The sequence below is a fragment of the Grampus griseus genome (genome assembly GCF_964374135.1).
Source record: "Grampus griseus genome assembly, chromosome: 6".
NCBI classification, from domain to species: Eukaryota; Metazoa; Chordata; class Mammalia; order Artiodactyla; family Delphinidae; genus Grampus; species Grampus griseus.
Genome location: NC_139000.1, coordinates 79,101,346 through 79,124,403, shown reverse-complemented (window position 1 = coordinate 79,124,403; position 23,058 = coordinate 79,101,346). Strand labels below are relative to the sequence as shown.

Genomic DNA, 23,058 nt, shown 5'->3' with positions numbered 1-23,058 from the left:
GTCTCTGAATGTTGAGTGAAAAATTATACAGTCACTGTGTTTTTTATTTTTGCTTTTAAGAAGCTTTCTTTAAAGGCTGACAAGGGATGCAGAGAAAAACAGAGTGAAGTGACATGAGGCTCACGTGAAGTCCTGCAGGATGACGCGGGCAGGCTTAAACGGCACTTCTATGTTCTTATGCTGCATGACATTCCAATTTAGGATATTTTCAACATCATTTTTCTTCACCAAAAATTGATCACAGTTCCGAATGGCTGCCTCCAGGAGAACTCTGATAGAAAATGGTAGTTGTCCTAGGAGTAAAGGAGAAAGTATAACAAAACCAAACCCATGAGACATCTTATTATAAGAGCTCTCTAAAGCCAAACTCCATACAGACTTGATACAAGGCATCACACTATTCTTCCAGCAGGGAAAGAGAGTAAATTTAAACTGATTCCAACAGTTTAAAATATAAGACTATTGAATGGATTTAGGAGACATTCAGTACTAGAAAATACCAACAGCCTAGGCAAAAAGAAAATATTACACTTAAATCTTTCATAATAAATGGTTGCCTAGCCTTGGAATCCAGTAACAGAATTTCCCTTAAGTCATCATGAAAGACACGAGTCTAGATAATTTACTGTATTACTGTTAGCAAGTACACACACATACAGTAGTATTTCTCATGAAACCTAGTGTTTAAGAAATGAGAAGATAACCCCTTTACAATTATTATAATAAGACTAAAGAATAGTCAGATACATCTTTCAAAGGAAATAAACCCCTAAACACCATGTAGTGTGGTCATTGGTAACTGTGTTTTCTAGAATAAAACAATGGTAATTCATTAAGAAAAGTTATTTTGTTTATAAAAGAAATGGTCCATCCGGATACATGAGAATTATTTACCAGTATTATCCAGAAAAGGCAAGACTACAAAGGTAGAGAAGCATAGGAGTTGGAATAAAAAAGGCTTGTGTTTTCATCCTCTTCTGCTACTTACATAGTTGTTATTTAATCATATCATTTACTCTCTCTGGGCCTCAGCTTCCTCAGGACTTCTTATGTTTTTGAACATAAGATGATAGGGTTGTTATTCAGATTAAACAATATATATGTACAAACACTCTCTATACTAAGTGTTACGTAAATGTTACATATATATAATCATTATTATCTACCTGAAAACGAGCAATGTAAGAAAGGTGTGTATTTGTATGGTTAACCCAAGACCATTCAGCCATCTCTGCTACTCCCTCTTCCAACTCTCCTAAAGCCTAATTTATTAAGTAGCTTACTTATTATGCAAATGATATTCCAATTACTATCAGAGCACTTACATCATAGAGCCATGTACCTACCATATCTTGAATCCTCCAATTTATTCAAATTGAAGAATTTCTTTCCTGGTTGTGCAGGATCCAAAGGCTCAGCGAGGTGTGCAAATGGGTTGCTCATTATTCCTGATGGCCACGTGTCCCTGAAAAGGACAGAGAACATTTAATTTCTACTCTCAAAGCTGGACCTTATTTATTCAATGAGTGTTTGCCCTCTTTAACGATTATGATACATTCACTTCAAGAAATCACTTTTCTTCTCAGAGTAGGGGAAAGGTGGGACATAAATGAATAAAAAATGATATCCTTAGCAAAGAAAGTGGGCTCTGTGAAGCTATTTGTGAAAGCTAGGATTCACCTCTCAAGGGTGCATACAATTCCAAACTTCTTTTGCCTTATCTGTATACAACTTTCCAAAATTCTTGCACTGATAAGTCATGAGGAGGAAGGGAAATGAAGGATGTGTTGCATGGTGAATCTCGAATATGTGGACAGACCTCTGAACTGGACTCATGTTTTGCTTGATAGGAGGTTAAGAGGTCCGGAGCAGGTGACATTGTGCAACCGTATAAAACTCGAACTCTGGAAGAGTGGACTTGAAAGCAGCTGTTTTCTGTTGTAACTGTCTCTGCAGCGTTTTAAATAAACCTGTTAGTTGGAAGTCTTCCCAACTCACTTTTGAGTTGGTAGCAAGAGTGAGTTCACATCAGGTAATCTTTAAGGTACACTGTGGTGGCATAAATGCCCAAAATCCCCAGATATGTTTGGAGAGGACCCTCTACCCCAGCTCTGGGCAGAATTTCTCCTTATCTTTTTTTTTTTTGCGGTACACGGGCCTCTCACTGTTGTGGCCTCTCCTGTTGCGGAGCACAGGCTCCGGACGCGCAGGCTCAGCGGCCATGGCTCACGGGCCCAGCTGCTCCGCGGCATGTGGGATCTTCCCGGACCGGGGCACGAACCCGTGTCCCCGGCATCGGCAGGTGGACTCTCAACCACTGCGCCACCAGGGAAGCCCTCTCCTTATCTTTTTATAAATTATAAGTGGTGAACAAGAAAGGACACTGTTCCTGGCCTCCACCACACAGATAAACAGCGATTTCAAATAACTATATAACTTAGAGCAAAACACTCCGGGGTGGAAGTCGGAAGACTTGCTTTCTAGTCCTACCCCTTGGGCAAAAGTCTTTTAATCGATCCATTCTCCAATAGTCTTAATTTTAAGATAATTATAGTAGCATTCCCCTATCTAATCCAAGGTTTTTATGAATAAATATTCATAAAACCTATTTTGGGGATGACTGATATGGAATGATCAACATATTACTATAAAATGAAAACAAAGTACAATATCTTACTCAACTTATGATTGGGTAACACCCTGATAAACCCGTTGTAAACGGAAAATATCGTAAGTTGAAATGCATTTAATATACTAAGCTACTGAACATCACAGCTTAGCCTAGCCTACCTCAAATATTCTCAGAACACTTACGTTAGCTTACATTTGGGCAAGATCATCTAACAAAGAGCCTATTTTATAACGAAGTGCTGAATATCTCATGTAATTTATTGAATACTGTACTGAAAATGAAAAACAGGGTAGTTGTCTGGGTACAGAATGGTTGTAAGGGTGTCGGTTGTTCATCCTCCTGATCGTGTGGCTGACTGGGACTCGTCACAAGAGAGTATTGTACCGCATATCACCAGCCCGGGAAAAGATCAAAATTCAAAATTCAAAGTGTGTTTCTACTGAATGCCTATCGCTTTTGCACCAAAGTGGTCAAAAAATTGTAAGTCAAACCATTGTGAGTCGAGGACCATTTGTACAGAAAACAACTGTTTGTGGGGATAAAAAGTGACAAGTGGGCCTTGTCTCCATAGACAGGCCCATGTCTTCATTGAGACACAAAAGAGACTGGTTCCTTTAAGAGGGACAGCGGCCTCGAAGTCAGGATTGGGAGAAAGACTCAGCTTCATTGTATATCCTTTGGTATTATTTGCATTTTTAACTGTACAAATATAACTGTTTGAAAACTAGTTAAAAACTTAAAAGAGATAGATGATGAGCACACCCACTGTGTCTAAAGTCCAGTGCCAGGCAGTTCTGGGGAGAGGCAGCTGAGTGAGAAGCAACCGCTGCCTTCCTGGAGTTACGAGTGCGGAGACAATAGGATGAGCCGGGCACCGGCAACAGGCGTGAGAGAATGAGAAGGAAGAGTGCAGTGGTCTGCCGAGCACCTTTTTACTGGGAATCGCCTCTTTCCCGTAGTCCCACGAGGTTTTTGCAGGAGCTGCCATTTGGTGGAGGAGAGGGAAGGCTAACTGACTTCTCTAGGAATTCCGGAACTGAAACTAAAGAAAGCCTAGCACGGGATGCTGGGGCGTGCCCTAGATCATCTGCAGTAGAATTACCTGGGGCTCTTTCTTGTTAAAAATAGGCTCCCGAGTCCCACCGCTGAGCTACTGAATCAGAAGGGACTGGGGGAGGCGCCAGGAATTCGACAATCTCCCAGGTGTCTCTAGCACGTGTCCAGTTTGAGAATCATTGCTGGACACCGTGGAGGACCAGGTGAAGAAGGTACACTTGATTCAGAAAGCAGGGAGGTACCATGGAAAGTATATGTTTGAGAGGGGGAGTGAATCGCAACCAAAATACCACACGGTTCAGGAAGGGGGCCTGAACAAGTGAAGCAGGCAGCACAGGGGCTTGGCAGCCTGGGCAACGTTTGCCCGGCTAAGGGAGCGGCAGCCACTTGGCTCCAGCCGCGGGCTGCATGCTGGAATATGCCAGCCCAGTGTGGACAGAGCCAAGTTTTCAAGCGAGGCTGGCAATCTGGATTTCTACACGAACATTCTTGATTTATAAATGTCAGTAACTAGATTTTTCTAAACTACTGAGTGGGCCTGCAGCACAATGGCCAAACCAAACATGCCTGAGGGGCACTACTTGACCTGTGTTCTAACTTAGCCTGGCAGATATTTTGGAGGAATGGGAGGTAACTACAGAGAGAAAACTCAGGCAGGAAACTCCGGAAGTGGTAGGAACCCCTCGCTGAACTGGGCACGGTGGGCTGTTCATATCTTTCAAAAGCCTTAAGTCACTGAATCATCCCTAAAGGGGCTCAGTTTGCCAAAATTCTATGGTTAAACCAGTTGCCAAATTGTACCCATATTTGCCATGATGCAGTGAGGACACAGGACACAACGTGTCAGTTTGCTTCCCCGTAACTTATAAATGCCCTGGCAGAACTCTGGAAGCCTTACACGATTCCTGCTGTTCCTACCACCCTACAAAGCCAGCTGGTATTTCAGGATGGATATAGTGACCAGTATGGCTCTTGTAGAAAATGTGTCGTATAAAGCACTCTCCATCTGCCTCCTTTTTTCCTTAGAGACTAGATAATTGTGTAGTTTCACTATATAAATGAAGAAAATTTTACTTGCAGAAGTTAGGAGAGAGAAGAGCCAGTGACTAATTACTACGTATCAGCGCGTGCCAAGTGCTTCATACCATCTTCTATAACTCTGGCAACATCTCTGTAAATTCCAGCCTATCATTACTCCCATTTTACAGCTGAGAAAACTGCAGCTCAGAGAGATGGAAAAACTCGCCTCAGGGCATACATCCAGTAAGAGGCAGAGCTAGGTTTTGAACTCTGGCTTTTTCCACCAGCCCCTTGGGGCTGCCTCTCCAGGTGTGGCAACTCCTGGTTTGAAGATGGCGCTGGCTGGAGGTCACCAACCAGCCCCCAGAGCTGAAAAAAGCCAGGAGACGCATGGGCCTGAGAAATCCTCCAAGAGGCAGTTCTGAATACTAGAGTTGCCTTTCCTTCTTTCTAGGGGTCACCCAGCACAGTGGCCTGAGCCAGGCATTGATTGTCACATGTCCCTTGCCACTCTGAGCCACAGGTCAGTGGAAAGCAACAGGAGCTATGTTTTTGCAACCCCAAACTGGTTTTGCTTGGAAGTTGGAAAATGGACCTCCCCCACCACCACCACCCCCTTATAAGCCTGTTGGGTTCTGGAAATCAGAGCCACTCCACAGTTTCACTCATTCTATCACTCTTGTTTCAAATGACCTTATAGGAGTTCCTAGTGCTTTAGTAGTCCCAAGAGGGAGCCAAAACAACCACATGCCAAGCAGGGTGTGAGGGGAAAGATCTTTGGTTTGGGAACAGTCCAGATACAAAGTAGAATCTAGGCATTGTGAATGTACCTAGGTCTGCCTTACCCTGGCCAGAATCCTAGCCCATCCCCAAACCTTGAATATTACCCCAAATTATCCCAAGATCTGTGATTTTGCTAGAAACGCCACCAACTGGCCAGGGAATCCTGTCTACTTCCACAACCACAGAAAGCACAGACCCCACTGTTTCAATTCCTTTCTTATCTGCATTGTTCCTGCCTTTTTTTCTGTTTTGTCTAATCCCCATTCAATACTAATAAAAGAGAGGAATGAGCAAACAGAGAGGATCTGGGGGGAGAGGGTGGAGTGTCATCCTAGGTTTTTTTCTCTTTTGGAAGAGGGAAGAATTAGTATGCATGGAAATATGTTCGGGTTGCTGCCTCTTGTGTTCCACAGAATAAGGTGGTACTGCATGGAGGCAAAGGAAAAAAAAAAGAGAAAAAAAGGAAAGAAGGGCAAATGATATCTTTTAAGCAGCGAGTTTACAGCTCACTCAGAACTTGCCCTTCCTGAACACTTGTGTTGAGAAGGCTAGGACTGCTGATATCTGCCTGGCCTCTGAATCAAGTGGGACCCATGGACAGTTCTCAAAGAAAAGGAATCCAAGAAGAGACACTTGCACCATCTCTGAAACCCTTCACTACATCTGTTCACATTCGGAAAGAAAAGATAATTATTTGGTAGTAAAACGGTGTCTCTCAAAGCTAACCCATCCTGAAATACCAGCTGGGTGACTTGGCATGATCCTTACAGATACATTTTGTGCATTGAAGAGTAGGGGTGGGGAAGGGAGTGCTGGACACCAGATTTTTAAAGTAAATTACTAAAAATACTAAATAGTAGGCACAGGCAGGCAGATCTGAGACACTTAACACATGAACTACTCTCCCAGTAAAAAAGGTTGAGGGAGTTCAGTACTGGGGATCCTCTCCAGCCACAGACAGTGTTGCTGCCAACTGACCTTTGGCCTCAATTTAGGACAGTGGCATGTGACTTACTTGGAGAGGCACCTTCACTTGTACATGTGTGGCTTGGCATTGATCCGTCACCACAGGCTAGGGACACTTTGATCTTAGATGCTAAGGAGGTAATGAGGTAAATCAGAGAATGGTGAGCCTACCTTAAAGAACTTTACCTAGGACTACATCAGGGGACCAACATTCCCCTGATGAGAAAATGGAGGCCCTAAAAGGAAGTTGATGGCCTGGGGTCACAGGATTATAAGTGGTAACACCAGGAGAAATATAACTGATTTTCCCTCCAGTAAAAAAGCAAATTTCTGGCAGAGAAAACAAACAAACAAACAAAAACACCTTAAAATCCTTCATAAGTAGAGTTGAAAAAAGTACTACTTAGGCGTATCACAGTCTTCTGGCACTTTTGTGAGTTAGTTCTATAATCATTCACTGAACCTTCCGTGGTTCAAAATTCCAGAGAACTGACTGACAGCTAAACTTTGGGAAAACAACCTGTGGTTAAGTTTTTAACTGCTCTTGATGACTAGTTTATTCCAAGAGAGGCAGAGGAATGACAAATCAATTCTGCTGATGTAAATATCAGACCCACATACCATTCATATGCAAATGAACACAAAAAAGAAAGATACAGAGTAAAGTTAAGATATATAGATTGCCAACAGGCACACGAAAAGATGTTCAACATTGCTAATCATCAGAGAAATGCAAACCACAATGTCAGTGGTTTTGCAAATGAAAACCACAGTCTCACACCTGTCAGAATGGCTACCATGAAGAAGACCACAAAAAAAAATGTTGGCAAGGATGTGGAGAAAACGGAACCCTCCTATGCTATTGGTGGGAATGTCAATTGATGCAACGACTGTGGAAAAGAGTATGGAGGTTCTCAGAAAACTATAAACAGAACTACCACATGATCCAGCAATTCCACTGCTGTGCATATACCCGAAGAAAACGAAAACACTTATCTGAAGAGATACATGCATCCCGATGTTCAAAGCAGCATTCTTTACAGTAGCCAAGATATGGAAGCAACCTAAGTGTCCATCAACAGATGAATGGATAAAGAAGATGTGGTACATATATACAATGGAATATTACTCAGCCACAAGAAAGAATGAAATTTTGCCATTTGTAACAATTGGACTTGGTGGGTATTATGCTTGGTGAAATAAATCAGAGAAAGGTTATCACTTACCTGTGGAATCTAAAGAATAAAACGAATGAATATAACAAAACAGAAACAGCACAGAACAGACACTTAGATCAATGGGACAGACTATAGAGCCCAGTAGTAAACTCACATACTTACGGTCAATTAATCTACAACAAAGGAGGCAAGAATATGCAATGGAGAAAAGACAGTCTCTTCAAAAAGTGGCGCTGGGAAAACAGCTACATGTAAAAGAATGACATTAGAACATTTTCTAACACCATATACAAAAATAAACTCAAAATGGATTAAAGACCTAAATGTAAGACCAGAAACCATAAAACTCCTAGAAGAAAACGTAGATGGAACACTCTTTGACATAAGTCATAGCAATATTTTTTTGGACCTGTCTCCTAAAGCAAAGGGAACAAAAGCAAAAATAAACAAATGAGACCTAATTAATCTTAAAAGCTTTTGCACAGCAAAGGAAAACATGGACAAAACAAAATGACAACCTATAGAATGGAAGAAAATATTTGCAAATGATATGACCAATAAGGGGTTAGTTCATATCCAAAATATATAAACAGTTCATACAATTCAATACCAAAAAAACAAACAACTCAATTAAAAAATGAGACCAGTTATAACCTATGTGGAATCTAAAAAATAAAACAAATTAGTGAGTATAAAAAAAGACTCACAGATATAGAGTATAAATTAGTGGTTACCATTGGGGAGAGGGAAGGGAGGAGGGCAAGACAGGGGTAGGGGTCTTCGAGGTATAAACCACTATGTATAAAATAAACAAGCTACAAGGATATATTGTACAGCACAGGGAATATAGCCAATATTTTATAATAACTATAAATGGAGTATAATCTTTAGAAATTGTGAATCACTATATTGTACACCTGAAACTTATATAATGTTATAAATCAACTACACTTCAATTTAAAAATAAACTTAGAAAAAAGATCAGAAAAATACATTAAAAGAAAATTTTAAAAACAAAATTTTTATGTATTTATTTAGGCTGCGCTGGGTCTTAGTTGGGGCACCTGGGATCTCCGTTGTGGCATATGTGATCTTTAGTTGCAGCATGTGTGATCTTTAGTTGTGGCATGTGAACTCTTAGTTGCAGCATGCATGTGGGATCTAGTTCTCTGACTAGGGATCAAACCCGGGCCCCTTGCATTGGGAGCATGGAGTCTTAGCCACTGGACCACCAGGGAGATCCCTAAAAGAAAATTTTAAAAATAGATGCTCATTGTGGAAACACTATTAATCAGCTATAAAAAATGAGGTAATCCTACCATTTGTGACAACATGGACTTTGAAGACATTATGCTAAGTGAAATGAGTCAGAAAAAGACAAATACTGTATGATCAGATTGCACTAATGTATAGAAGTAGAACCTAATTAAAAAAAGAAACACAACTCACAAAAAAAAAGAAAATGCAAGTGAACAAAAAGAAGAAAATGAAAGTCATCTCTAATACCATGGTTTGGAGTTTCATTTAACATGACTTAAATGTACTTGGATTTTTAAAAAATGATTAGACCTCACATTGTTTTGTAACTTGCTTTTTTTCCCACTCAGCAGTAGACCACAAACATCTTTATAGAGCCATCATGTGATATTTTATATCACTTTTAACTACACCATAAAAATCTATCATTCAGATATATAATTTATTTAAATCTCTTATTATTAAAATACATAGGTTGTTTCCAAGTACTAACATTCAAATACCGCTTGCAACTTTTGTATACATTTCTTCGAATAGCTCCTTAATCCATTTCCTTAAAATAAACTCGTAGCTCTCAGTTCCTAGAAGTAGGACAGCTGGGTGAAAGGATCAGATATCTCCATTGGGTTGCACATCACCAGGTTGCCAGGGAAAGGCTGTACCAATTTTATGACCCTTCTCTGAAGCAGTGAGTAAATGAAGATAATTTGTCTTTACCTTTTGCCAAACTGAGAGATTAAAAAGCTAACCTTGGGCATTTCTCTAATTGCTAGTGAAGGTGAATACCTTTCCATCCCTCTGTTAGAATCTGAATTTCTTCTTTTGTAAACTCCCTGTCTGCCAGAAAGGGCAAACTGAGGGTCACTAAGATGGCCTCTGGAGACCAAATGTTCTCATCTCCGAGGGGACTTCACTGCACTGTTCCTGTGGATGAGACTCCGCTCTGTAGTCCTGGAGAGGCAAGGACTGCCTGTGGCCTCTACCTGATCTTGAGACTTGCTGTCTGTAAGATTCCCCTTTACCTGAAGGGAGCCCTAAAATCTAATGCATAGTTTGCTCACACCCATGCTCAGGTGCACTGTGAACCTAGTTGGTTATAGCTAAGTAAGTGACCAATGAGCTTACCTCACAGGCAGAATCCCCACTGGGGTCAGTGAGCTTTGCTACCTGTAACCCAGACCATTTCCAAGCCCAGGCAGCAGTCTTGCAAATGGGTTTTGTGAGGGAGCCCGAGTACAGCATATGGACAGTACAATGCTAAATCACTGCTCTTGCTAGAGGATCGCCTGGGACTATACCCCAGCTGACAGTCATGATGCCTGTTTGGTACAGCCAGATTTGTAGAGATGTTTGGAATAGTCGACTGATTTTAGCTAAATGCTAACGATCAGATAAAATAAGAGTCACGTTTTCGGGTGTTTTTCCAGCCTTTGGAGTATATAAATCTAAGATTTAGCTGCTTATGCTGTCGGAGTTGAATCTTCTTAGGTTGTCTTATGATAGAGAAAGAGACATGCATATGAATGGGCCCTACCACCAACCACAGGATTTCCACGCATCCGTGGGAAAGAGCAGAGGACAGGCGTAACCCTGGGCAGCAGAATTCCCCTCAGTAATGGGATGGGGAGAATAAAGTTGGGGGGTGGGGTGGAGATTGTGTGTAATCAGTTTCCTGGAGAGTTTGGATAGTTTGAAAGAGCCTTCAGGTGATTAGTTGAGAATCACTGCTCTGTGTGGTCTAAAGTACAGACAACACACCCTCAGAATTGTTTATTTAGGATATCTAAAGACACACAAGAGTAGATTTTTTTTAAATCTATGCTAACAACAGAAAGAGGTTTCTTCTGTATTCATGTGGTTTACCCACCTCTCTTCCTCTCTTCTCACATTTTCCTAAATATACCCTCCCTGAATTTTCATGGCTTCCAACTCCGAAGTTAAAGCAGTATCACTGCATCTTTAAGGGTTTACTTGAGTTCACTAAAAAGATTAGCTGTGCTTCATTTTTTTCTGTTTAAAGAGAAATTAATTGGTCCCACCCCCAAACTGTTGTGTATCTAAACATCATGCTACTTATAAACAACTTTTTGTCAAAAGTGAGATTCCAAGGATGTCTACAAACAAGATTGAGGTCAGAACCATTCAGGCCCTCAAACCACCATGGCTTGTCAACTCGGTTCTTTTACAAAGCGGAGAACTAGAAATATTAGTTCTTTGCTTTATTTGATGCAGACGCATCTGGAAAAATGGAATAGCTGAATAGCTCTGAATTTTCCCAGAGACCAAGTTTCTTTGATCTTCTTAGCTGTTCATAAAAGTATTGAAAAAAAAATACACACACTCCAAAAACAACACAAAAATCTCTTAAATGTGATACTTGTAACCAAAAGAATTTTAAAGCCATAAGTGCAATTGTATATTTTGGGAGAGAATGAAAAAGAAAGAAAGGAAAAAAAAAAACACAAAAACGGAAAAAGAGTAGTACTGTTGTAGGGAAAATGGGGCATGAGAGAATGGTCATGTCCCAGGCCTAGAGTCCTTGGGATGGCTGGCCAAGTGAGTGAGCCATAGTAAAGTGAAAGTGGGTTTATTTACAGAGGTACACACTCCACAGAAAGAAGCAGCCCCAGGGGTGGGATCCTCTTGGAAAGTGAGAGCAGCCCCTGAAATGTGGGGCTGGTTAGTTTCTATGCGCTGGGCAATTTCATAGCTAACGAGTGGAATATTCTATCTTGGAGACGGGGTGGGGATTTCCAGGAATTAGGGCACCACCCACCTTTTGGCCTTTCATGGTTGTCCTCAGAACTGTCATGGTGCCTGTCTGTGTGTTGTTTAGCATATGCTAATATATTACAATGAGTGTATAATGACGCTCAAGGTCTACGGGAAGTTAAATCTTTTGCCATCTTGGACCTAGTTGGTTTTAACGAGTTTTTGTCGTATCCTCAGGATATGTCATTCTTTTAAAGCTTGTGCCTTGCCCCTGTCCCTCCTGTCTCAGTGCAGAAGGAGGGTCTTAGAGAAAGAATGACTTTATGACAGTATAACCAAATCCATCAACACATTTTTCTTGGGCACTAATTAATGCAAAGTGCACTTTACACCACAAAAGTCAACAAGACTCTGCTTTCAAAAAGCTTTGCCATCACACAATAACTTGTCACTTTTTGCTAAAATTTTAAGTTATCAGTCTGTTTTCACTAACTGTTTTGTCTCATCCTGGACCACTGACCAGAATGCTCCACATATATTCCTAGAGTTCTAAAAAGAGCTATAACAGTTTTTAAATGATTCAGTTTCATTCTGAATAAGCCACATAACCTTTCTGTGCCTCAGTTTCCCAGTCTGTAATATAAGGTTACTTGATGATCTAAAAAGTCCCTTCTGGGTGAAAAAATTCTGTTTCATTCATTCATTTGTTCAACATATATTTATGTTAACTGCGTAACATGTGCCGGGAACTGTATTAGGCACCAGGGATGAACTTGGGAACAAAATTGACAAAGCCCCCTCATGGTGCTTCCATTTCAGTGGAGGTAGATGGACTAAACAATAAACAAACATAGAAGCAGAACGTCAGACTGTGACCAGTTCTGTGGATAAAGCAGGACAGGGCACTAAGGAGTGTCGCCGTGAAGGGTATCAGGAGATCAAAGAAGGCCTCACTGATACGGAGCCACTTGAGAACGAGCTTGAAGGAAGTGAGGGGGCAAGCTCAGCGCAATCTTGAGGAGGGGTCAGATCATGTGCAAAGGTCCTGAGGAGGGTCTGAGAGAAGGCAAGGAGGCCAGAGCACAGTGAGCGAGGGCAGAAAAGGAAAAGATTGAGGTGGGGAGTGGCAGAGTCAGCTACTGTAGGAACTCTGACTAAGGACAAACTACAAAGTACTCTCCTAACTTTACACTTGGTTTTAATTGTACATTTCCAACATCAGAATTTAGGTTTGGTAAGATATTAACTCATACTATGAAAACATTAGGTTGCCATTTAAAAAGTAGCTACTTCCTGAAATCTAACCCTTCTTTTTCCCTGAACTTCATTAAGTAACACTGGAAATTTTCAGGATGTATCATAAAAATGATCATGACTCACTCAGCAGATGTCCATAGCCACTGCCAAAGGTAATGGTCAGGATTTGGGGGACCAGAGCCGTGACCACGGCACTGTCTGATCAAGCAGCCCCTGCCCCAGCACTGTGCTGTGCTCAGTGGCCAAGACAGCACAACATCATATGAAATTTCCAAAAGAGAAAACTTCCCTGACACATCCTTTAAGCTCATTTTAAATTAACTGCAGTAGCACAAACTCCAAAGAACAGAAATAGTTACCTTTATTTTCTGGTATCGCTATGAACTAATATAAACAGAGTTTCACAAAAAGTCTTGCTGAACTTCAGATTTATTATTCCAGAGATGCACTGAGAAAGGAAAGTCTTTGTGGGGTCATGAAACATTTGTCCAGAAAGTAAAGGAAGAAGCAGGGCAGGACCCCCTCAGAACCAGGTGTCCTGGCCAGTCCTCAGCTCCTGACCTCATCCTCTCCTCTTTTTTTTTTTTTTTTTTTTTCGGTACGCGGGCCTCTCACTGTTGTGGCCTCTCCCGTTGCGGAGCACAGGCTCCGGACGCGCAGGCTCAGCGGCCATGGCTCACGGGCCCAGCCGCTCTGCGGCATGTGGGATCTTCCCGGACCGGGGCACGAACCCGCGTCCCCTGCATCGGCAGGCGGACTCTCAACCACTGCGCCACCAGGGAAGCTCCATCCTCTCCTCTTTAAGGCCAGTCCTCAGCCCCTTCTCAGACTGTGGGTCCCCTACCCTGCAGCAACCCACCGTTGCCAGCAGGGCTTCAAAAATGATGCCTGCAGAGCCCCGAAGTCCTACTGCATCTAAGTCCTAAGAGTAGGGGGTGCGAGGGGGCAGCAACTGTAGTTGTTACTAGCATTACAGAGCAGGCCTCGTCGATAGCCATCCTTTAAGAGTGGCGTGATTTCCTCAAGCTCCAAACTCATTTCGTAGATCCTTGGTAACAAACTTTTCTAACTCAAATTTTAGAAATTAGAAAGAGTGTCACCACGAAAGGCTGGGTGTCAGGCTGCCGGAGGTCTCACAGGGCAGCATTTCTCTTCATGAATTCACCATGTTTCTGAGGTCATCTACCCCAACCCACTTCAGCACTGCTCAGACCCAAGAATGATGACTCGTACTAATAGAGTTCCCAGAAGCTTGTGGTTTAAGCCTACGTTTCTTGGTTTTCGAGAAGAAAGGCAGCTGCCGGGAGGACCTGAAGCTCCTGTTTTCTGACCAGCACGTTCTTTCCCCGCAGTGGTATAACCATGTGGTTAGGAGCTGGGAAGCTGCAGCCAGACTACAGGCGTGCTGAGAGGGAACTCAACCCAGATGGAGGGAACGTCCATCTGGCCTTAAGCCCAGCTCTTAAGCAATGATGCTCTAGTCCCATCTCAGCGCCCCACAGAGTGGCATGGCATCTACACGCAATGGCCATTTCATTGGGTCAAAGATGTGACAAGTAATAGAGCAGCATTCGACCATGACACATCTACTACCTGGGCCTCGCCGGCTTGTCTAAGAAAAGGGACTGACCCAGATTCATTCATACATTTGACATTGATAGACACTGATTTGACATTGATGGGAAAAAGAGATGAGTCCGCTTGCTCTTCAGTCACACACAGACTGGTCAGGAGTTTAAGAGACTATCAAGCAGTCCATGCTACAGCAGCAGTGGATGGAGAGCGATAAAGAAGCACCTAGGGGTGCTGGAATTCCTTCGCGGTGCAGTGGTTAGGGCTCCGAGCTTCCACTGCAGGGGGCACGGGTTCCATCCCTGGTTGGGGAACTAAGAGCCTGCACGTTGCACGGTGCAGGCAAAAAAAAAAAGAAGCATCTAGGGATAGCACCTAATCCAGCATGGGAGGGGGTCAGGAAGACCTCCGGGGACAGGCACGTCATGCACAAGCCTTCCAGAACTACACTGAGGGAAGGAGTCGGGGAAAAAATATTCCGGGCAGAGAAAACAGCACATGTAAAGGTGCGGAAGGGCTTCCCTGGTGGTGCAGTGGTTGAGAGTCCGCCTGCCGATGCAGGGGACACGGGTTCGTGCCCCGGTCCGGGAAGATCCCACATGCCGCGGAGCAGCTAGGCCCGTGAGCCATGGCTGCTGAGCCTGTGCGTCTGGAGCCTGTGCTCCGCAACGGGAGAGGCCACAACAGTGAGAGGCTCGCGTAACGCAAAAAAAAAAATGTGCGGAAGCGTGACCCTGTGGGAGCCATAAAGCAGTTCCATGTGGACGAAGGACAGGGCTCACGACGGGCACGGTAAGAGGAGAGGGAAAGGGAGGGGCGGGGTCCACATCATGAGGGACCTCGCAGAAAGGCTCGGGTTTATCCTGAAGACAGGGAAGCACATTAAAAGATTCTAAGCTGGAATCTTCAAGACCTGATTTGATTTTCAGAGATCACTCTGGTAGTGGTTAAGAGCTGACTTGGGAGAAGGATGCTAGATGGGTGTCAGGGAGGCAGGTTATGGTGCTATTACAGTCATCAAGTCGGAAGAAGGGGGCAGGGGCAATAAATCCCAGGGAGAGTTAAGAAAGGAGAATGGACTGAGGGTGGGTGAGAAAGAGAGATCTGGGATAGCTCCTCTGTTCCTCATTTGGGCAAACTGGCAGAGCCAATGACCACAATGGGAACCGGGATGTCGGTTTTAGACATGGGGAATTTGGGATGAAGAGGAACAGCAGGCAGCAGCATATATGTGCCAGGAGCTCAGGAGGTCTGGGCTGAGAGAAGTTTGGACAGGCATTCTGCCATGAGTGCTATATCACTCCATAGGCACTGCAGCCTGCTGACATGTGCCGAGTGCCCGTGGAGTGCCAGATATCTTATCCACATTGTCTAATATGGTCCCTCAGCAACTGTGAGATAGGGACTACCATCCCATTATACAGATGAGAAGACTGAGGATCAGAGAGGGTAACTTGCCAATGCCCTGTGGCTGGTAAGTGGCCAGATTGGGAGTGAAACCCAGGGCCCCTGATGTCAGGGCCAACTTCCTCGCACCCTGCTGCTTCCAAATAGGCATAGCATTTTATAGCCACTCCTCATCCCAAAACCCACATTCACCAAATGGATTAAAAAAGTTAAATCGCACTTTAAAACAATCTTCAAACTCTAAGGTATATATGCGAGGACTAGATAGTCAACCTCTAATTTCCCCTAAAATATCCTTGATTTTGGCAAAATTTGTATGACAGATAACTTTTAAAGTATGGGTTGATGTCAAAAACCCATCACCAGGCATCACCAACCCTTAAAATGTAACTGATTCCTTGTCTAAGCAAATAAGGCTTTTATGAAACATAGCAATTCTGAAGACCAGTCTGGAGGCTGGTCTTTATCCCACCACTATTATAGAACTGTCCTGCACGTATCTGCGTAGCTCTTGCATGTAACCGACTGTCCACAATGATTCATTTCCTTCTCCGCTTCTCAACCAAAAATTCAAACCTGGCAATCCTGTAGGAGGACACCGTCTTCGACTAACATGCCTTCTTCATGAATTAGGCCACAATGTGTACAATTTGCTTTGTAATTTTACAGTAATGGTCATGAAAGGATGACGAGGTTAAGGAATAATTAAGGGTTCCATACATGTCAGTCTGAGCAACAGCTCAGGCAGATCACACTGTTCAAAGATGGGCTTCCCCAGATTTCTTCTTAAGTCACGAAAAGAGAATGAGAGAGAACCCCAGCAGCACGCACGCACAGCAGCCTTGCCAATTCATCAGAAAGTGGATTAACTTCTACGACAAAGACTAAAGCAGAACCTGAGGAATCTGGGAAGTGATGGCGCTCAGAGAGTGTGATATCACTTTGATAGTTCTACGCAGTGGGATATACGTACTTACTTCGAGAACCTGGTCTGGCTCCCAAATATATGTAGTGCTTGGAGAGAGAGAGTTTCCCGTCTTTGCATGTTCCCAACATCCAATCCCAAAGCCCTTTGGTTTCCAATCTACACTTAAAATCAGACTCTGCCACTTTCTGCCGTAGACAAGATTCACTCTTATCTGCCTAAGCCTCAGTTTACTTCTTTGCAGATTTAAGGCAACAATAGCTGCCCTGCACTGCCCTGCCCAGCTCACAAGGGCCACTGTGATAATTAAAGGAGGCAATAGATGAAAAGATGGTGTACACTGGGAGCAACTCTATACCTGTGAGCTGCCGTTATTCATGAGATTGATACCAACTTATTTCATGGGGCATGTGGACCCTAAACATAGCCAGTTTCTTCTACTGAAGATTTAAACCTACATCTTAAAACATAATAGATATTCTAATGTTGTCAGAGTCACTCTTCCCTACCAAGGGAAAAAAAGCATTCTAGAATAAGAGAAGACCTAAACGCTCCAGATATATGTGAAAAAAATGACAAAAGACCATAAAGACCATTTTCCTCAAAAAAAAAAAAAAAGATGTCTTCTTTATACTGGCTCAAATTGAAGATTTTTTTTGTTGCAGTACTTTAAAATCTTTAAAAATCTTGCAGGTGAGATTAAAATGTCCGTGGTCCTAGGCAATATCTGAAATTTTTCCTTTGAACATAATGCATTTCTTTTGTAATCAAAATTTTTCTCCAATGAACTTAATCAATTTAAATTAATTTAGCATCTATTTCTTGAGCATCTTCTTTGCATTAAGCATTTTTAAGTAGCATAGGAGAAAGGGAGATAAGGAAAATCTTGTTTTACACGAAGATTATGATCTAAGGAGACTGAGATAAGCTCACAAAGAACTATAATATGCTAAGGGTCATAAGAGAGGTCAGAGGAAAGTGACAGCTATAACTAAGGGAGTTGAGAAAGGCTTAACAGAGGAGAATTGGAAGAAGGAAAGAGGGAAGACTGATTTAGCCTAGAAGGCAGAGAAGAGAGGAAATGCAGAAGCAGAGGAGGGGGACCACACAGCAAGTATTCGAAGTCTGCCCGGGGGTTCGGTTGTGCTGACATTAGGACAGAAGTTTTAAGATTTTGTTAAAGCAGTTAGTACATGCTTGTTACTAAAAGACATAACAAAGATACTTTGTTAGTTTATACAGTTGAAAATGAAGATGCTAACTCCTGGAAGAGGGAAAAAAAGAAGTGAGTTTGAGGAAGGGTCCCGATGAAAAAGATCGGTCAAATGCTAATGTTCATAATTGTTGAAGCCGGAGGGGGGCGTATACTCTCCACTTCTTTGGATGTCTGCAATTTTCCATTAAAAATGGCTAAAAAAGAAATGAAGGCCATTCAGTCTAGTCAGCTGATGGCTTCTCAGGTGATGGTGCTGATCCGATAAGAACATTCTAACCTCTAGGTCAGTTGGAGGGAACGGGCAGGGCTGAGGCTGCAACTGACTCCACAGGCAGAAGTAGATACTGCACAACATAACTAAGGGCTGTTTTCGGTTCCCCATGCCTCTCGCTCCATACTTCTTTCTCAATTTCCCACTGGGAGGAAGGGAGTAGCAGGGGTCTGCTACTGGCCAAGTTGGTGCTAAGTCAGTCTAAGAAAAACGAAGCCAACTATGTTGCCCTCAATGTACAAATAACTGTAGGAGTTATTTTTGGTCAAGTCAAATTTTTTTTTAATTTTTTAATTTTATTTATTTATATTTGGCTGCGTTGGGTCTTCGTTGCTGCGCGTGGGCTTTCTCTAGTTGCGGCGAGGGGGGTCTACTCTTTGTTGCGGTGCGCGGGGTTCTCATTGTGGTGGCTTCTCTTGTTGTGGAGCACAGGCTCTAGGTGCGCAGGCTTCAGTAGTTGTGGCGCGGGAGCTCAGTAGTTGTGGCTCGCGGGCTCTAGAGCACAGGCTCGGTAGTTGTGGCACCCAGGCTTAGTTGCTCCGTGGCATGTGGGATCTTCCCGGATCAGGGCTCGAACCCGTGTCCCCTGCATTGGCAGGCGGATTCTTAACCACTGCGCCACCAGGGAAGTCCGGTCAAGTCAATTTTAATATTTGTTTAGTACTTGCTAGAAAATATTAATAAGCAAAGTGAAGAGAATTAAAAACCCACTGTACCCTGCCACCAAGAGAAAAACCACCCAGCGTTTGGCACATCCTTTGCCTCTGTCCACGCGTGTGCACATCTGTACATACACGCACATGCTTTCTCTCCTCGTCACGGTAGGATCACAGTCTTGGGTAACATGTTTTTCAATTTTAAAACTGTACTTCATGGCATTTAATGAAACAGCGTTTTACAACATCAGTTTAAGGGCTGCACAGTAGTCCATTAGAAAACAGTCTGATCTGTGTGGATGGACCTAGAGACTGTCATACAGAGTGAAGTAAGTCAGAAAGAGAAAAACAAATATCGTATATTAACACATATGTGGAACCTAGAAAAATGGTACAGATGAACCAGTTTGCAGGGCAGAAATGGAGACACAGATGTAGAGAACAAACATATGGACACCAAGGGGGAAAAGTGGCAGGGGGGTGGTGGTGTGATGAATTGGGCGATTGGGATTGACATGTATATACTGATGTATATGAAATGGATGACTAATAAGAACCTGCTGTATAAAAAAATAAATTAAATAAAATTCAAAAATTTTTTTTAAAAAGTCTGATCTGGTGCTTCTAACCTTGGACAGGGGCTTACGTCAAACAAATATTGTTCAGTAAAATGCTTTGGTCTGAGAGGGCTCTCTCTCTCAATATTACTTTGAGTTAATATATACTAGTATCATATATACTAGTTTAGAAATAGGATGCAGTAATTTGTTTTAGCAGGAGAGAGGGAGTGATGGTAACATTCTAACAGAAATAATCCTATCTTCCTTGAAAAAGTATAGGTTGTTGGGATTTTAGTTTTTTGTTTTGTTTTCAGGTTGTAAAAGCAATACATGAATGCTGCAAGGCAGGCAGACATATGTTACCACAAAGAGTAACAAAGATAATTTCCCTGCCTTCCTTCCGACTCCACTGTCCAGAACTGGCTACTGTTGATAGTTTGGTATGTCTGTCTTCCAAACATTTATAAGGCTAAATATGTGTGTAATTTCTATCTGGAATTTGTGCTGACAGAACAAGGAGCCACAGAAGTAATCCAGTGAGTGATCCCACCTACCACACAGCAGCATGCAGGGCACTGGGCTCTGGCAGAGGCTGAGGAAGGACCACTCACAGGGACACCCCTCTGAAAGTGGAAAGTGAAAGAGCACCAAGGCTGGGTGCTCTTATTCACCAGTATTCCAATAAACTCAAGGCTGCTCAACCACAAACAGAAATGATCATGGAGGACAGGAAGGCAACAACACGCCTCCCTATTCTTTTGCAAATCACTTCTCAAACACTTGCAAACTCTCACACAAACCCCTCCACACTTGGCATGGGGTCCCCATGGGCACGTCTCCGAATGCGTGGGTCCTGTGTGCCACATCACTGCTACAGTCTGGACTTACGCACAGGTCACCTCTGCAGGAACAGAAATAACCAAAGGCATCTGAGAGCCTTGCCAGTTTTCAGGAGGCCAGCAGGGCTCATCATGCCTTATGTGGGGACCTAGTTCTTGGTTTCCAGAGTGGGGTCAAGCTTGGTTGCAACTACCAGAGGTTAACCATCCATGCATGGTGTGGTGTGTGTTCCCATTCAGAGGAAGGGTCACAAACAAGAAGCAGGCCCAATGATTTAAGCCTCTGAAGCATTTCCTACACCGGTGGCTCTCAAAGTGTGGTGCAGGGGACTCTAGGGATCCACAAAGTCAAAACCACTTTCGTAACAATGCCAAGATGCTATTTGACATTTTCACTCTCACATTTGCCGGAGTACACAGTGGAGTTTTCCAGAGGCTATATGACATGTAATACTGCAACAGACTGAATGCAGAAGCAGATATAAGAATCTAGCTGATGAAAAAGCAAATGAAAAACAAAAAAGGAATCTAGCTGCTGTCTCTTAAACCTGACATTAAAGAGATTTGCAAAAATATAATTAATACAATGTCACTCTTCTCAGTAACGTTCTGTTTTGAAAAGGATGGTTATTTTCATAAAGATATGTTACGTACAATACGTCCACTATTATGTCTAAATGCATTACTAAATATAGTAAAATATTCTCAGTTTTAGTTATATTTGGCAAATATTGAAATATATAACCCACATAAAACTTCCTTAGTATACTGATTTTTAAGAGTCTAAAGGGGTTTTTGAGCACCGCCCCCAGAAAAGTTTGAGAACTGCTACCCTAGAGGCTGTCCCCGACTCCCTACCCCCATCCCCGCCAAGACACACACACACACACACACACACACACACACACACACACACACACACACACACACACACACACACACACACACACACACACACACACACACACACACCGCTGTAAGGAGGGTTATGTATGTGGCAGGAAGGAAGATGTGCCATTCTGATGTGCTGGCTGAATTAGTAAAGGCAGCCCGTGCTCCTTCCTGGATCTCTGAATCTATTAGGATGGGCTCTATCCCCACCCCTTCCACCGAGGGTCTCTTCCCCCCGCACTCCGTTTTCCCCTTACCACTTGGTGTGTTTTCCCCCATCTGTCAGAACCTCTGAGGATTTCCCTATCCCGCCACCCCCAGCTCGGCGAGGACTCCCCGGTGAGGCCCGCACACCCTCCCTGAGGTTAGGACTCCCCAGTTCAGTCGGCCGGAACAGTCTCAGCGTGGACTCTGGGCGGCCCGCACAGCCCAGACAAAGAAGGCCTAGGAGAGCCATTTCCAGTCCCCAAGACCTGTCCTCGGCTCAGCACAGGCTGGGGACAGGGCGAAGGGGTCAGTCCCCAGGAACTAGTCCCCGATTTTCCCCTCGGCCTTCCCCGGATCCCCGCCCCGGGCCGCCCGGCGCGCTGCAGTCCGGGCAGTCCAGGCTCAGGGAAGGTGCCCGGGGCGCCGCGGACTCGCGCCCACCCTGCCAGGGCCAGGGCGGACGGCGCTCCCGCCCGGGGCCGGACGTCGGTCGGGCCGCGACGTACTCACTTACCGCGAACTGCACTGCAGGCTCCGACCGGCGGCCGGGAACCAGGCTGCGGGGCACGATCCCGTGCGCTGCGCGATTCCAGACGCCGAGCTCCTCCCCTTGTCGCCCCGGGGCCACCGGCCGAGGGGCGGAGCCGGGGCGGGGCGGGGTCTGCGGGGCGAAGGAGACCTCGCCCCCCGCGGGAGGGAGGGTTGCTAGGGGCCAGCGGCAGGCTCCTCCCATGCGGGCCCAGGCCTGGGACTCGCTCACTCGGCCTTGGAGTGTGACTGTCCAGCTCTCTAGGAGGGGAGCCGAAGGGACGAGGGGAAAATGCCACTTTTTAAAATGATTTGGCCGTCAAGCTGGAGGCTTCCCTATCTGGCACCCCGGTACGTGTGGTCACCTCCCCTCTCTCCCTTTTGCCCTCACCCCATCGCCACTTTAATGCCTTGTAAAGCGTGCTGAGTGACCTGGCGGGACTTCAACGTTTCCGTGGCTAGGAGTGCAAAGTTTCAATGTTTAATCAACTTATTTATTTTTAACGTGTAACAACTCTTCCTAATGTACGCTGTTCACCCTGTCAGAAGTCAGAGAAATGGCTCAGCATACACTGAGAGGGCCTTCTTCACCGCACCTACTTTCCGTAGGTTGGTTGGAGTTGCGCCCGCTGAGGTAAATGTGGGTGATTAGATCTTTCTAGATGAAAGGTGAGGTTTTCCTGCCCAACATATATAGAGAGTTATTGTCGTTTTCTATCTTATCTGAATAAACAGCTTGTAAGATGACTAACTAATAGCTGATACTGATACTGACCTCTACTAGTTACCACGCTCCTACTCTTTGCAGGCTTCGATGATGGGGTCTTTACATATGTTATTTAGTTCGGTTCCTCCAGTTGCCCCATGAAGTGAGGAATATGACCCTGTTTTACAGACATCCATAGCTGGGATTCAGTCCTCAGCTCTACCTGACTCCTAAGCCCACACTTCATCATGTTGCACTGCAGGGTACAGCTATTCCCTGGTTATATTTAACTTTGAAAGAGAACATATTTGCTATATTTCATATTACTATAGTAAATATTACGTATTTACTGTATGGGAGAAGACTTTCTTCCCACCCACTTCCTAAAGTCCTTGCATTCACATTCATTGAGCAAACTT

The 23,058-nt window shown here is 43.9% G+C and overlaps 1 protein-coding gene across 1 annotated transcript in view; it reads right to left on the bottom strand.

The window, feature by feature from the left end:
- The window catches only part of ACO1 (aconitase 1), a 58,958-nt gene extending 36,933 nt beyond the window's left edge, over nucleotides 1–22,025 (bottom strand). Inside the window, exons 1-3 of the mRNA XM_082656069.1 lie at nucleotides 21,920–22,025; nucleotides 1,347–1,465; nucleotides 125–293 (exon numbers count right to left, since the gene is read on the bottom strand). Coding sequence (XP_082512195.1) covers nucleotides 125–293; nucleotides 1,347–1,443 — 266 coding nt within the window. The 5' untranslated portion in view covers nucleotides 1,444–1,465; nucleotides 21,920–22,025. The remainder of the gene's footprint in view (nucleotides 1–124; nucleotides 294–1,346; nucleotides 1,466–21,919) is intronic.
- Nucleotides 22,026–23,058: the final 1,033 nt, after the last annotated feature.